We start from the raw sequence: 14,985 nt of genomic DNA on the forward strand, positions 1-14,985 counted from the left end.
AAAAAAAAAAAAAGAGAAAAAAAGTCTTTAACAGATCTAGTAACTAGGTAATAAAACCCGAATGGCACAGCAAAGTTGGATCATAACGATGTGACAGGATATGCTGGCTCTTAAGGAAAAAAATAGTCATTCTTTTTACCAAGTGGAATTTAAAAATAAGACATCTCACAAGTACAATAAGACACAAGGATTTTGTTTGCATGCTAGTTCTGCAAATTCTTTAATTCTGTTTCAATTGCTGTACTTCTGTAGGAGCTATTTTGGCAGACTTCATAATTCACTTTTACCTCTAGCAGACTGGAAAGCTGACCAGATGACACTTGTCATTCCTGTGCCATAGGGGAATTCAGATACATATTTTATTGACTTTTTTAAGATATCTGCTCATAGTAAGCTGCTTTCAATTTAGATATTTGTGTAAGAATTAATTAAAATTCTTATTACTCAATTCTTAGACAAACTTTTTTGATGCAAAAATGCTTACTATTGGCTAACCCTCTAAAAATGGTGTACTTGATCACGATGGGAGAACTGGAGCAGCTCTTCTTATTTCAGGATGCTTATCTTAGGGTATTTTGTTTCCCTATAAATACCTGGAGAGTAGGAGTAGCACTAAACTGAATGTAGCTTATTCAGTACACGTGCCTTGGAAGAACCAGAAAAATGTAGTGCTGCAAGTTGTGGTCACATCAAACTCCTTGGGTTGACTCAGACACAGTCTGGCAGGCTTTTTTTCAAAGGGTTAAATAAGGACTGTGGTTTACAAACAGTGGTGATTCAGCAATGACTGACAAATTCTGAAGAAAGATTTGGCAAAAATGTACTTCTTTGTCTTTTAGAAAAGGAGGTAATGTTTTGTCTAGAGAATTTCCAAGGAGCATAAAGTTTAGTCTTACAACTTCCCAAACAGCAGAAGCGCTTCTTGAAATATTCTGGAAGATACGCACCTATCCAGTTCCAGCAAAGGCGAATGGAAGTTGTGCGTACATCCAAGGACAAGACTCGGTTTGTGCTTTTAAATACTTGTATCTCAGCGTGTGAAGAATTCCTTAGAAATTGCTGCTGATTTTACAGCTGAAGTAATTTATTTCTGTGATGATACGTTAAAAGAATAGTGCTTCAAAGAGCTCGAAGGGAGATAATGGTTTTTTTGGTAGCTTTTGTTTCCACAAATGCCTAAGCTATGTACATTCACAATGGGAGATTTGCACAGTTGTCATTATTTACACTTATTGATGAAAGAAATTTCACACTGCATTTCCAAATTGCTGTAACATCAAAATCAAGTGTTTTCCCTGAACTGCTGCATGTCGTGGTGTGCATCGTCCTACAGTACAAAACATATCCTGTTGTTTCACTCCTAAAATCTGGAATTTTCTGGCAGAGATTCACAAAGGAATTTTAAGTTTTCGTGGCTGCTGACAGCTGATTGCTGCCTCTGAGGAGCATCGTGACAAGAGCAGGAGGGTGGCTGACATTGCCTTGTGATCAAATGCAGTCACTGCCCGTGGTGGGGGAGACTCCAGACAGCCGACGGGCTGCTAAAATGGATTTTTGTCACTCCAGATGTTGCATTTCCCTTGGTGGAAGAGTAGTTGTTTGATATGCACAGCTGTACCCAGGGGGGTTCCTTTTTGCTTTTACATATGAAGATTTATTCGAGCTGTTTTTGTTTGTTGTTTTTGTTTGGTTGGTTGGTGGGTTTTTTTTTTGGTCGTTTTTTTACTTTGCTGTGAAATTTGTGTTTTCCTACCTAGATTGATAGGTGTTTGAGAGCAGCAAGATGTCTGTTTGGTCATTGAGTGATTTTCTGCATCACGTCCCGCTGATACTGGAAGAAATCCATTTTCCTCTTCAACTTCAAAAATAGGTTTCAGAATGATGTTGCAGTTCAGAGAATCAGGATCACTATTGCTTGGTGTCATGGCCTGCGTTAGGCAGCATTTTAATTCAGAATTTCAGGTACAACAAGCAGAGGGCTGAGTAGCCAAATTGTTATCCGGCACGTTGATGAGTTTTTAGCATATGTACGAGTGAGCTCTTTGAGCGGCTTTCGAGTATTACACATTGGTTCTGAACAACAACAACAACAGTATCATCAGCTGGCTATTTTTCTAGCACTAACAACATAAGATTTAACTCGTGACTGTTTTAAGTATGAGGAAGAGTCTCTGTGTGACCTGGTGGGTGCTTTGTTTCCGCGGCCCATGGTGTGTCCAGCACGGGAGGTCTGCGTGTGCAGCTTCTGCCCCAGCTTCCCTGGCCAGCGAGGCTGGGGGGAGCAATGCATGCCGAAGGTTTCCAACAGACAGCCTGCTTTGTAGCGTGCCTTACTGTTCCCCACCCCCTAACCATTTCCTCAGCTGGGATTATATGGAGTGTTGGGTCTACAGCATCCATTAAACTTGTGAGAAATAAGTGTTTCCTTTTGTGACAAGTCGCTGGTACAGATGGCAATAAAAATATTGACACTTTCTGTTTGCAGACGTCTGAGGTCAGCTATGTGTTAGTGGGAACATTTGGAATAAAACAGTTTCTGTCCTTGAGGGTAGTTATGGGTAGTAGACTAGCTGGCAGCCTTCTCCAGTACAAGCTTTCCATTCATGCGTAGTATGTCTGTAAGTGTTTCATTTTATTTTCCAAACTCTATGTTTTAAATATTCTGCTCATAACAGTGGCTTAACTTCTGGTTCTTTGTACAGCTTCAGTATTAACACTTAACTACCCCTGTTAGTATACTGTTTTTATTAAAGAACAATCCTGAGTTATAACTTAGTAATTTAAACTTCCTGTCTCTTTCAGTAATAGCTGGTTTTCGAGGGACAGTCCCCCATGGCCTATCACTGGAGATTGGAGACACTGTTCAGATACTAGAGAAATGTGATGGTGAGTTCACAGGCTGGACTTCCAGTGGTAATGAAGGCTCCTGTACTGTTGATTTGGACCCCGTTACTATTCATTTATTTTCTTAAATGAACAATTTTTTTTAAAGTCAACAATACAACAAATTCCAGTCTCCATTTTTTCCACAGTTCTAATGAGCTCTAATCCCTATCATAATTTATTTGTAATTAATCTTTTTTATTTAATCTCCTTGTTTAATAAAACTTCACAGAAGATAAAAGAGCAAGAAGTTGTCGTTAGGATTCTTCTGCTTTCTGGGTATTTCCTGGGGAAGTCTGACTGCCATCAGGACACTTTCGTATTCATTTGAAGTCAGAAGTTTAAAAGCAGCAATGTAAAAATTGTCCTCTGCCTCTGTTCTGAGTTAGAGAAGACTAATATGTTTTTAGAAAATGACCATTACCAGTATAAAAGAAATAAAGCTGCAATTTTTTCATAATCTGTTCCCTTATTTCATCACCTGAAGTTTATCTGTTAATATGATTTTTTGTTCATTTAAGATTATGTAGGTATTTTTGTGGTTTCATGTTGGGATTATATACAATTAATCTCGCTGTAAGAAATTTTCTTACATAAGGCGTAAGATTCATCATTTTGAATCGGGTGTATTATAAATCTTATATAGTTATGTGCTTGATAGATTCGGATTGTGAAGTCCAAAAAATATCTGTAAATGTTTACAATTAATGGGAAACCATTACCCCTTTTGCACTAGACCTTTTGTTGATAACAGGTTTAGAGAGTAATTCCTGAAAATACACGTGAATTAGGTCACCTGAATATGAGCTGGTTTAAACAAAATACCTTTCATTATGTAGAAAGTCCTCTAAATGAGTTCAGTCTGCCAGCACTGTGTAATAGTCATATCCGTCCAAAACGGAAAAATTAAATCTGTTTTACATATGGAAATGATTTGCATACTTTTAAAAACAAAATGTTCTTTCTCCACAGGATGGTACAGAGGATTTGCCTTAAAAAACCCCAATGTTAAGGTAAAGATCAATTTCAGTTTTGCGTTCTTTGGCAAAAACATGTATTTACTTTATAAAAGTTTATAGTCTCCATGTAAGTATATGATATTTACTTTTAAAGTTAAGTATTTTATTGATATTGCATGAATTAGATTTGGACATGGATTACACTTCTGAAATGCTCCTGTGTATTCGGATGATACCATTTACAAACCTGAGGCTCTGGCAAATTTTCTTTTATTTCTGATTTTTAGAGGCTAAGTTAATGGGAAATGACTATTGAGGGTATAAATTATAAATAATGCTAGAAAAGTTAATTACACTGTGGCTATTTTCTTGATGTTATGTGTTAATTTAGAACAGCCAGTGGTGACAGATAGTATATAGGAGCCATATGCAGTGTATCAATTGAATAAAATATATCTATTTCCATCTAAAATACGTGATTCATTTTATTTTTCTTTGGTGTGTAGTCTTCAATTTTCATAGGATTATAGTTGATAATACTCTAAACCAGATTCCACTCTTTTTTGTTGCATTCAGACATGAAATATTATTAAATTCATACATTTATTTTCTGCAGCATTTGTTCATCTTGACTGTGTCTAAGCTTTTCCTATCTTAATTGTCTTCCTATTTTCTTAATCTCCCCTGTTGACCTGCCTCTATCATTGTAAAGACTTTGCTTTTCATATGGGAAACTATTTCATTTTTTCCCATCCACACAGAACTAGAATTTTTAGTTTTATTAATGTCATTGAAGAAAAATCAAGCTGTTGTTCCTTTAACTCACACTGTAAGCTTATTCATTTTTTCCCCCTCTTCATTTCTAAGCCCCTTCAGCTGTAAAGTAGGGCATATAATGTATTAATCTCAAAAGTTTCTAGGGGCTCCAATCATACAAGGCCTTTTGTCCCTAGACCTGCAGTCTGTGTTCACATAAATTGGCTTTGCTTTATTTGGAAGGTCAATGTGAGCAATAAATTTAGCCACAGTGTCTAATCCGATGTTTACTACTTTGATCTCATTGATATATATTACAATTTGATTTATAAGACAGGAGCAGTTGAGATTTGTTATCGCATCTTCTGTGTCTTTTGTTGCAATTCTCACCACATGCTTGCTGTCACTGTTGCTTTGTGGTCTGTCAAATGTGTTGATAGAAGTTATGAATAGGTTTTCTAAACATGACTTGATGTGTGGAGAACTGAGAAATATATTTTCTACTTTCATAGTAGAAATGAATGCAGTTTTCCTAATTGGAGTTTTGAAGGGAGTCTCTCCAAGAGTAAATAAGAGCACCCTGTAAGTCAGCTTATTGTTGGTATTGCACCGTCAAGATTCCTCCCCTGTTATCTCGCCAGCTTGGACACTCAGAGAAATTATTTGTGGCAGCTGGTCTACCGTAACTGCAGGTGCATATCCTGTTTTCTGGCACATCATTACAAATGCCAAGGCTGCACATCTTGCTGCCCTTGGGAGATCTCTCCGGAGCTGCATCACATTGCTGAGAAGGAGCATTCACAAGGGCACTTGACATACATCATAGATAGCATTTTTGTCAAAGGTCCAAAGCTGGTTTCTGTTATAAGAAAAAGGGGCACCATCACAACGGAAAGCCGTATGTAGCTGTGCTTATAATGGAGCACATACATGTATTTTCCTTCACTACATTGTGTAGCTAGCTGTAGCATATTATTTTCTGAGTCAGAAGTTGGAAGGTTAATTACTTCGTTTTGCTTAGTGCTATGATTTATGAAGGTTAGTGTGATATAATAGCACTACGAGTGTTGTGGCAATGCTTTTCATGCACAAGAACAGTGGAGAGCCCTTAATAACTAGAAAGGATCACTTGTGTCTCGACACTGTGGCTCTTTGGTAGGCATCTACCATACCTTTCGGGTGCACTGTGTGGCACAATAGCTCTCAAATAAAACTTTATTTTGACTTTGTTAACTTCATTTATGAATGTAAGTGTATTTATCTTTATTTATTTTGCAAATCAGTATTATACTGTTTTTGAGATCCTGTTGATAAGATGTTTCCTCACAAAAATGGTCAGTTTCTTGTATATGTGGAAAATGATTAATAAATCATCTAGGATAAGTAATCTTCTACATGTTCTACAAACTCATCTTCTAATATTCGTAAATACTGAAGTATTAAAACTCTGCTGAAGGCATTTTCATTTCCGTTAGATCTGTACTGGGTATAGATCGCATTCTTTTTCTGCGTGTGCTTGTTGGTAATTATTTAGAGGACTTTTAATTCAGCATGTGTTTGCATATTAAATGGTACTTTAAGATTACTCTCCAAACTCATTTTGGGGGATTTTTGTTTGTTTTTAACTAACCTATTTTGTTTTTCAGGGTATATTTCCATCCAACTACATTCACTTGAAAAATGCATGTGTTAAGAACAAAGGGTAGGTGAAATGTTCTGGATTCAAATATTTAAACATGGTCTGTTACTTACACCAAAGATCTTTTGCATGTACGATAGAGAAGATATTATTTGATTATGTTATAATATCTCAAGTCAAGCTTACTGGCACAGGATTTGAAAAGGTTGTCTTTAGCTAACCAGATACTCCTGCATGGTCATGAAATTGGAGTGGTATATTCTCTGAAGACATGGAGTGCAACTGAGAATATCAGAATAAAGAGAAAATGATCACGTTTCTGCTTCCCATCATTGAATTTGACTTGAAAAAAGAAAAGTTATTGCCTTAATTAGAAGTTATTCTATACAGAAGCTTGCTATTAACCTGCTGTTTAATATTAGTAGTTGTTTTCTTTAAGGACATCAGATGTACCATGGCAGACAGCTGGCATTTTACAAAAAGCTGTTAAAATAATGTATCGATAAAACAAAAGATTTCATTAACACTGTAAAAAAAAAGAGAGATGTTCTCTCCCTTAATGCTTTCCTTCAGGTGATGAGATGATGAAGAGCCACTATTTATTCTTGACAATGACTGATCTCATTTCATTTTTAGAAGAGCTAATAAAATTGGAACAATTGGTTAAAATTAGTTTTAATTTTTTTTTTTTTGAAACACAAATGTTCTGAGTAAAAGAAACTGTGATTATTATTATTTTTATTTTTTTTTGAGATATAATACTTACCTTGAAAGTATCACTTTAATATTTGTCAGTGATGCTAATTCAGTACAACTTTTTCCAGGTTTACATACCTTGAGAACGTTCACATTGTGTCATTTGTTTAGATGTATTAATAGGGAATTGATACCTGACAATCTGAAACTTCTTTAAATGAAGACATTTCTCATCAAATTAGATGGAGAATGAACCATCAGGTGTAGGTGACCTTAATTTGGGGGCTTGAATGAGTGTGTAGAAGATAAAGGTTTCATGACTGGCAAAAATTAATCATAAAGACTGTTATATATATTTAAATAAATATAAAAAAAGACTCACATATGTGTAAATAGGAGTCACATTCTGGAGATCTCCATGTTGTTTGCTATGGAGTTCAATCCACCCATGGTTTGTTGTGCCCTAGGATCATATTTGCTTCGAAAGCATATCATAGATAAAACTGAAGGCTCAGTGAAATAAAGTTGCTGTAAACTGTCACAATATGACAAAGCTTAAAGATGGAATAATTTTGGTTAACAGAAACCATGACAATGCTTTCAGGGAGTTCAGTCTTTGTTGCTTCTATTTTCTTCTGTAATCAGTGTTTCCCATTCAGGCTCTGTACTCTACAGTGTATCAGGGCTGGGGGCTCTCATGTTTTTATGTTAACTCCATAAAAGAGAAATTATATCATGAGAAAGAGAAATTATATCCAGGCATGAGTGCAGACCTTTGAAATGTACTCTGTGTGAGAACAAAGTGGTGTGTAAAGTGATGGTGTACTTAAGACTTCAGTCTTGACCAAGCCAGCCTGGTTTTTCTTGGCCAGCATCGAATAGCCAAGAACTCACTCACACTGTACTAATTTTTATTTTGATTTTTAAATCCTCTTTCAGCCGAAGGAGTGACTTTTTTTTCTTATTTCTCTAAACATATGTATTAGAAAAGAGTTGCAACAGTCACTGGTTTTCAGTCTAAGCAAGATCCCTTTGAAAACAATGGGAATTACTTTGACATAAAAGTACTGTTTGATGTGCTTATCTCATAGTAAAATGCTTTCCTTGACTTTTTCAGAACCAAGACTTCCCATGGGGATGAAACAAAATGTATAAGTAAAAAGTCTTGAGGGTTGAAGGAACTCCCGTTTAGTTTAACAAACATGTTGGCAGGAGGTAGTCTTTATGTTAGTAACTGTAATGTGATTTGTAATGCTTGTGTAATATCATGTGTTCTTCTGCATATTACAGACAATTTGAAATGGTTATTCCAACAGAAGATTCTGTTATTACAGAAATGACATCAACTTTAAGAGACTGGGGAACAATGTGGAAGCAACTCTATGTGGCAAGTACCCTGAATAATGTTGCTTTGATTGAATATTTACTCAAAAGACCAGACACATTGATAAAATATAAATATTTTTGCTGGAGGAAGAAAGGGAAAAAAATAAGTTTAAAGGTAGCGGACAATTTGGTATTTTTTTCTCACTTTGGATTTATTTAATTGTTCATTTTTTCAATGCTTTTTTTAAACTTGGCATTAATGGTTTTCTGCTCACCCAGTCAGTAAATAAGTCAAAAAGGCTTTCCCTCGTTTTAATATAACTTCAAAAATGATAAAATTCAGAAATGAGATGGAAGAATTCTTGACATTGTGTATATACAATTGTAAATGTACAATATATGTTGTATATATAGAATATCCTATCAGATCCAATGTATTGATAGAGGGTAGATGAATGTTTTTCCCAGGCGAGTGATCAAAATACATATACGCATACAGAAGGAAAAAGAATAAAAGATTTAGAAAACTTTACTAAGAAACAATATGAGATATTTAAAAAAACGTAGTTTTGGACAAGCTGTTGTTCAAGTGACATTAAAATGTGAGTTACAGAAAATCTCTAAGCCAGTTGATTTGTGATTCATACTCACTTTCTCATAGATTTCTCTCTTGTGTTTAACAGAATCACAGAATAGTCTAGGTTGGAAGAGACCTCCAAGACCACCAAGTCCAACCTGTGACCTAACGCTAACAAATCTTCCACTAAACCATATCCCTAAGCTCTACATCTAAATGTCTTTTAAAGACCTCCAGGGATGGTGACTCAACCACTTCCCTGGGCAGCCTATTCCAGTGACTAACAACCATTTCAGTAAAGAAGTTCTTCCTAATATCCAACCTAAACCTCCCCTGGTGCAACTTTAGCCCATTCCCCCTCGTCCTGTCACCAGGCACGTGGGAGAATAGACCAACTGCCACCTCGCTAAGATCTCTCTTACATTGACACGTTCACAAGCACCAAGACATGTCCATGTTATTTGACAAGGATCTCTTGCATATGAGACAGAGATCAAAGGATTCCAGTTGTTGAGTACTCACTGATGAGGGAGGCAGGGAGCTGTTCTTGATTAACAGTGATAAACAGACTTTGGACTTACCTGCTACACACTTTATAAATGGTTTCTGTCTTATTACTTTGACTCACACTTCATCAGCCTTAAGCAAAAGTCCCACTTCTCACAATTCTCGTTTTCCTTGTCTGGGTGTTTTGTGGGTCTGGTCCTTTCTCTCTCTTCCTGATGTCTTCAGACCAGTTTGTTTCTTCTACTTGCTTGAGTTAAATCGCACTGAAGGTGCTTTGTGGCAATTAATGTATACTTTCCCTTGTTCTTTCATTTCTTGTTATGTATACATTTTTTATATTTGATTCATACTATGTAGTTCCAATACGACTCCCTACAGAATGTCGCTCTATAAGGGGAATTTTTCATTGTGAAATATTCTACCATTTGCATCTCTTAATTGTCTGCCACCATGGGTAGAAATTATCGGTATACTTATAACACACAGAAAGAAATCCACTTAATCTATCTATTCTGACTGAGATTTAGCCTTCTCTGACCATTCTGCATCTTCTCTCTCTTTTTTTTTAATGCATATAATCTAACTCATAATAATTGGTATCAGTTTCCTTTTTCCATACCTACTTCTATTTCATCTCTTCACAGCTTTTTTTTTTTAAAAAAAACTTTCACTTGACATTGGAATTATCTTTAAAGGTTTAACTAAAATATTCAAAGTGCTGCCCCCATTAAAGCTTGTTTTACACGGTGATTTGCATTGTGATTGTCTTCGGTTCTTAACATTTGACCTCCTAATCTGCTACATTAAAACCAAACCATGGTTTGGACTTGACACAATGTGCACGCACCAAATGTAATCAAAACGTGTGTCTTTGCATTTCCATGGTCTCTTTGCATTTCCCCATAGTTAAAACCTCCAACTCCTGGTCTTAACTCATTGCTTAGTTGATAACTATGACTTAAATTGTGAGAAGCTTTCCTGTTATCTCCATTTCCGCTAAAAAAAGGGCTTCTGCTATGCAAAAACCAGCTACAAGTGTGGCTCATATAATTCAGGATGGTCCAGAAGTAACCAGTTTGCTCCTTTTTTGGAGATGATTGTAGGGAATGTGTTCGGAGAGGCTATTCAGAACCAGGTGACCGTTCTGAAACCTGCAATGGGTACAATTGCTACTTACGTTTAGTGAAAGTTTTTGTACAAGAATCTACAAAATCCTGTATTTGTTTCTGTTGGATTCTAAGTTATTCAGTGTCAATTTAGACTTGTCAGTGAAATTGTAATTAAGCAGTGTGAACTGTTCCTTGAGATGAGCTTCAAAGCATGATTGAAAGTTCTCTAGATTACAATGGGAAGTAGTTTTCTCAAGTGTCTGAAGCATATCCAAGTGTGATTGCTTTACGTACTTATATATTAGCAAGTGCAAAAGGAGCAAATCCTTGATCTGCTTCTGTAGGTAACTGTATCTGTAAAGCACATGCATTTGCTTGCAGAGCCACTCAGCACTTTGAGATGCAAACAACTTAGACAAATTCTAAACCTTTGGAAAAAAGGATGCTGTCTTGAAAATGTTATTTTGAGCTTAATGGTGTTGTTAAATACTAACATGTCTTTTGTATTCAGCTGAATAATTTACTTCAGTAGAGCTTGTTATCGGATACTGAAAACAAAGATGCACCTGAATTAGTGGTTATTGGATTTGTTTATTTTTATTACTGAAAAATGAAATTTTTATCTGATGGAAAACCATGAGCACATGCTGTCAGCCTAGTTCTCTATAGCATTCCCATAAAGTCTCGTCATTTTTTTACTTTTTTTTTTTTGGTTTTGTTTTACTTATAAAGGTCACATATCCCTGTTTTTCTTACTGAAGCCAATTCCTTTTTTCTTCACTGGTGTTATTATTGTGTATTCAAAATACACTGATTTTGTTTTTCCAGACAGCCAAAAGAAATAATAAATCAATGCCCACTTTAGTGAGCTTGTGAAGTGAATGAATATGAAATAAAAAGAGCAAATTTGTCAAACAGCAGAGTTTGTCAGAGCCCTTGGAATATTACATTTATTGACAGAGAGTAATGCTGCTTCTAAGTGAATTTTAGCTTTTCATGTCAATTATGCAGCAGAAGTAGTTGAATTTCATTTTTATGTTGTCCTTTTCATAGGAAGAAATAAAAGGGAAATGAGGGTTTTTGGTTGGTTGTTTTTTTTTTTTTCTTTTTGGCAAGAGTATGCATAACAAAAAAACATAACTGTTTTTTTTGATATTTTTTTTTTTTTCAGTCTGTGTGATGTACCATTTAACAGATGTTGCAACAGCTTCCTCAAGCTGAATTTTCTTAGAAAATGATATTAATTAAAACTACCTACAGTCAGTGAAGGAAGAGTTAAAAGAACTTCTGCTGTTTGGAAGGAAACCATTATGGGAAATGTCTTATGTCCTTAACTGGAATATAATTAGAGTAGGAGGATGTGGTTTATTCATATTCACATAATTTTGTCTGTTTCACAGTTAGATGAAGCAGAACTGTCTGGAAGAGATTTCTGTCTACAGGATACTATTTATTTACATAAAGACCATGGCATGTGCCTGTATGTCCCTGTAAGAAGAAGTTAAAAGAACATTAATGTTGTGTAGTTCAGAGTTTGAATGCAAGGAGCTTTGATCCCAATATGTGTGTGAGCTGAAATAGTCACAGATCACATGTTCAGTTTTGATGAGACAACAACACAGTGCTGCTCTTGGAATAAAGCAGTGCTGTAACATGCAGCAATTTTTTGTTGAACCTTTGCTGTATCGCTCACATAAATTAGACTGCGTAACATATTAGGCTTAAGAAATTGGTCTGTGGTAAGCTCTGAGATGATTTTATGCACGCATACACGCAGGTAAAGAGGTCATACTATAATGGGGAGACAAAGGATTGGGACTAACAAGGTGAATAAGGAAGGAGTTTTCTTGAGTTTCACACCACAGCTGTATTCGTTAGGATTGTAAGTTTATGCAAGGTGATGAAGATGCAATTCTTTCTTTATCTCACAGAGAAATGAGGGGGATCTCTTTCACCGACTGTGGCATATAATGAATGAAATCCTGGACCTCCGAAGGCAGGTCCTTGTAGGCCACCTCACCCATGATCGAATGAAGGATGTGAAGCGACACATCACTGCTCGTCTGGACTGGGGCAATGAGTGAGTAAATACAGTAACAGAAGAAAATGATGTAATGTAATTGTAATATCAGTTTTGGGCTCATTATAGAGTGTTGAAATAAGGAACAAATTTCTGACAGATGTCACCTTTTTTTACGAATTTTCTCCATTTTACTGTCAGCTATGTTTTAACAGTGAAAAATGACTTACACCTTTACTTTTTCCTTTCACTAAAGGAATATACTTGCTGCAGTTTATTTTATGTAGCAGTGGTACTATCTGCAAGAAAATTGCATTGAAACGTCTGCAGCTTCCCTTCAAGTCTTTCAAAAACACACCCGACCAGATTCTCTTGTGGCACAGTTTAGCATAGCTCTGTTATGTTAACTGAAATTATATTGGCTGATGCTAATTTCTCTTTGATTTGTTCACATGATTCAGTTTCTACTTAAGCATCCCCAACATTCTTCTTGATAGTGTGCTGTGCTTCTCTTTTATCTGAGTAACTAATAAAAAGAGCTAACTCAAGCTATATTCTCTTACTCTTTCAAAGCAAGAAATTTTCATGTTTTTGTCTTAAACCCCTGCTACTTCAAATAATCTCTCTTCAGTATTACTAAATGTCTGACAGCATAAAGAGTTCTAAGGATAGAGAATTGCTATCGTAATGCGTGATGTTGAAAGTGATTTCTAAATCATTTTCCGAGTGTTGCTTTCACCGATCTTACTATTATCTGGTGTAGTTTGAAAGGCCAATAAGCTCATCTCTATTCCTGGTACATCACCCATGGGGAAAATAAGTACAACGGGCTACTCTTGAATCCAGTATTACTGGTGAAAACAGTAGCACAGATTAACACTGCATTGGCATTTGCAATGAGAGTCAAAACTAGCTTGAGCCTCTGCTCCTGTAACAGAGAGGCATCAGGCTCTTGTGATTCTTTCTTAAAGAAGTGCCAGCTTAGGCTGGCTGGGGCAGCGTTTAGCAGCTGAGTAGTATGGAAAATGAAAGATGAAATGTGCTTATACTGGTGACAGTGGCATGCTTCACTTTTGCTACTGATTTTGCTTTGAGCTTAGAAATCTGAGACCAGATGAGACTCCAGAGAAAGTAAATTTTGGTTCTGTTGTATAAAACTTGTTTTGTAGTGCCTCCTTTCTAGTAACAGTGTGCAGCTTGAATTTTTGGAAGTCCATAAGGCCAGTTGCTTACATGTACTTCAACTGTCCCCTCACTGAGGCATTTCTACCTACTTTGCTAGGCATCTGTGAAAGGAAGGGCAGGTGTAAGATCAGTGCTTAGACCAGGAGTTGTAGGAGTCTCCCTTTTCCCTCACACTGAACTACACTGAGCCATTAACATCAGTAAGAATGGCATTTTGTGTGTCCATGAAAATAACAAAAACGTTTGACTTCTGTGATCATCTTCAAAGAAAACAAATGTGACTTTGGAAAACTAGTTAAACTAAAACATACAAGTAAACTAATCTCACAGATTAAAATCCTACGCTATTGAAATTGTAGCTATTGTACCAGAACGGGCTGATAATGTGATACAGGCTGATAACTCTTCTTAGACCAGTCCTTTAATTCTGAATTTTGCAAGTGTTTACTGCAGTAGCTACAGAAGGGGTTGCAGAGGTGGATTTTATGATATGAGCATCTGTCCTCTGAAGCCTTAACCCAGCCATGAAACCTGGGCTGGATTTGAACCAGTGATGTGGAGTCAGCCAGGATGCATGAATTTTAAAAGGATCCCGGTTTGCTTTCTTTTCCCTCCTCAGTCTCTTTAGGGAAAAGGTATCATCAGCATCCATTATTCTGTTCTGAAAGTAACCAGATTGTTTTGGGGGACCACATAGAGCAAAATTAAGCTTCTTCAGGAAGAGGAATTCATTGAAGTGCTGGAGACTCAAAACATGCTTGAAAGCTATAAGTCGATGCAAATTTGAGGCAAAAACATAAGTGACTGTAATTGCTTTCAAAAATCTCTGCTTCAGATGGGACAAGGTAGCGAGACTTGGTCTTTTCTCAGCTTTCTAAGTTTGCAAGTGGGAAGACTAGTGCAATACTTCCTGAACAAGTTCTCTGAATTCAAATGTGTTGCCTATGAAATGTGTTTGAGCCCATGATTTTGTGTATTGGCAATATAAACTCTTTGCACAAAATCGTGTTGGTGTCAGAGTTGTATCCATTATGCAGATGCCATGGATACTTCTCATTATGTTGTTTTCTTTTAATCGAGTGTGTTCTTTGTATTCAAAGAACGGCTGAGGTCACTGGGCCTGTTCAGCCCGGAGAAGAGGAGGCTGAGAGGAGACCTCATCACAGTCTACAACTTCCTCGTAAGGGGGTGTCGAGAGACAGGAGACCTTTTCTCCATTAACACCAGTGACAGGACCCGCGGGAACAGGGTTAAGCTGAGGCAGGGGAAATTTAGGCTTGACATCAGAAGGGGGTTCTTCACAGAGAGGGTGGTTGCACACTGGAACA

General features: G+C 36.6%; 1 protein-coding gene across 5 annotated transcripts in view; it reads left to right on the top strand.

Moving 5' to 3' along the window:
- DOCK4 (dedicator of cytokinesis 4) overlaps positions 1-14,985 on the top strand; it is a 250,323-nt gene that overhangs the window by 82,979 nt on the left and 152,359 nt on the right. For all 5 annotated transcript variants that reach the window (XM_035320881.1, XM_035320922.1, XM_035320890.1 and 2 more), the window contains exons 2-6: positions 2,803-2,886; positions 3,856-3,896; positions 6,245-6,300; positions 8,224-8,320; positions 12,384-12,532. In XM_035320881.1, the coding sequence (XP_035176772.1) occupies positions 2,803-2,886; positions 3,856-3,896; positions 6,245-6,300; positions 8,224-8,320; positions 12,384-12,532 (427 nt within the window). The remainder of the gene's footprint in view (positions 1-2,802; positions 2,887-3,855; positions 3,897-6,244; positions 6,301-8,223; positions 8,321-12,383; positions 12,533-14,985) is intronic.

The sequence above is a fragment of the Oxyura jamaicensis genome, chromosome 1 (assembly GCF_011077185.1).
Source record: "Oxyura jamaicensis isolate SHBP4307 breed ruddy duck chromosome 1, BPBGC_Ojam_1.0, whole genome shotgun sequence".
In the NCBI taxonomy this organism is placed as follows: domain Eukaryota; kingdom Metazoa; phylum Chordata; class Aves; order Anseriformes; family Anatidae; genus Oxyura; species Oxyura jamaicensis.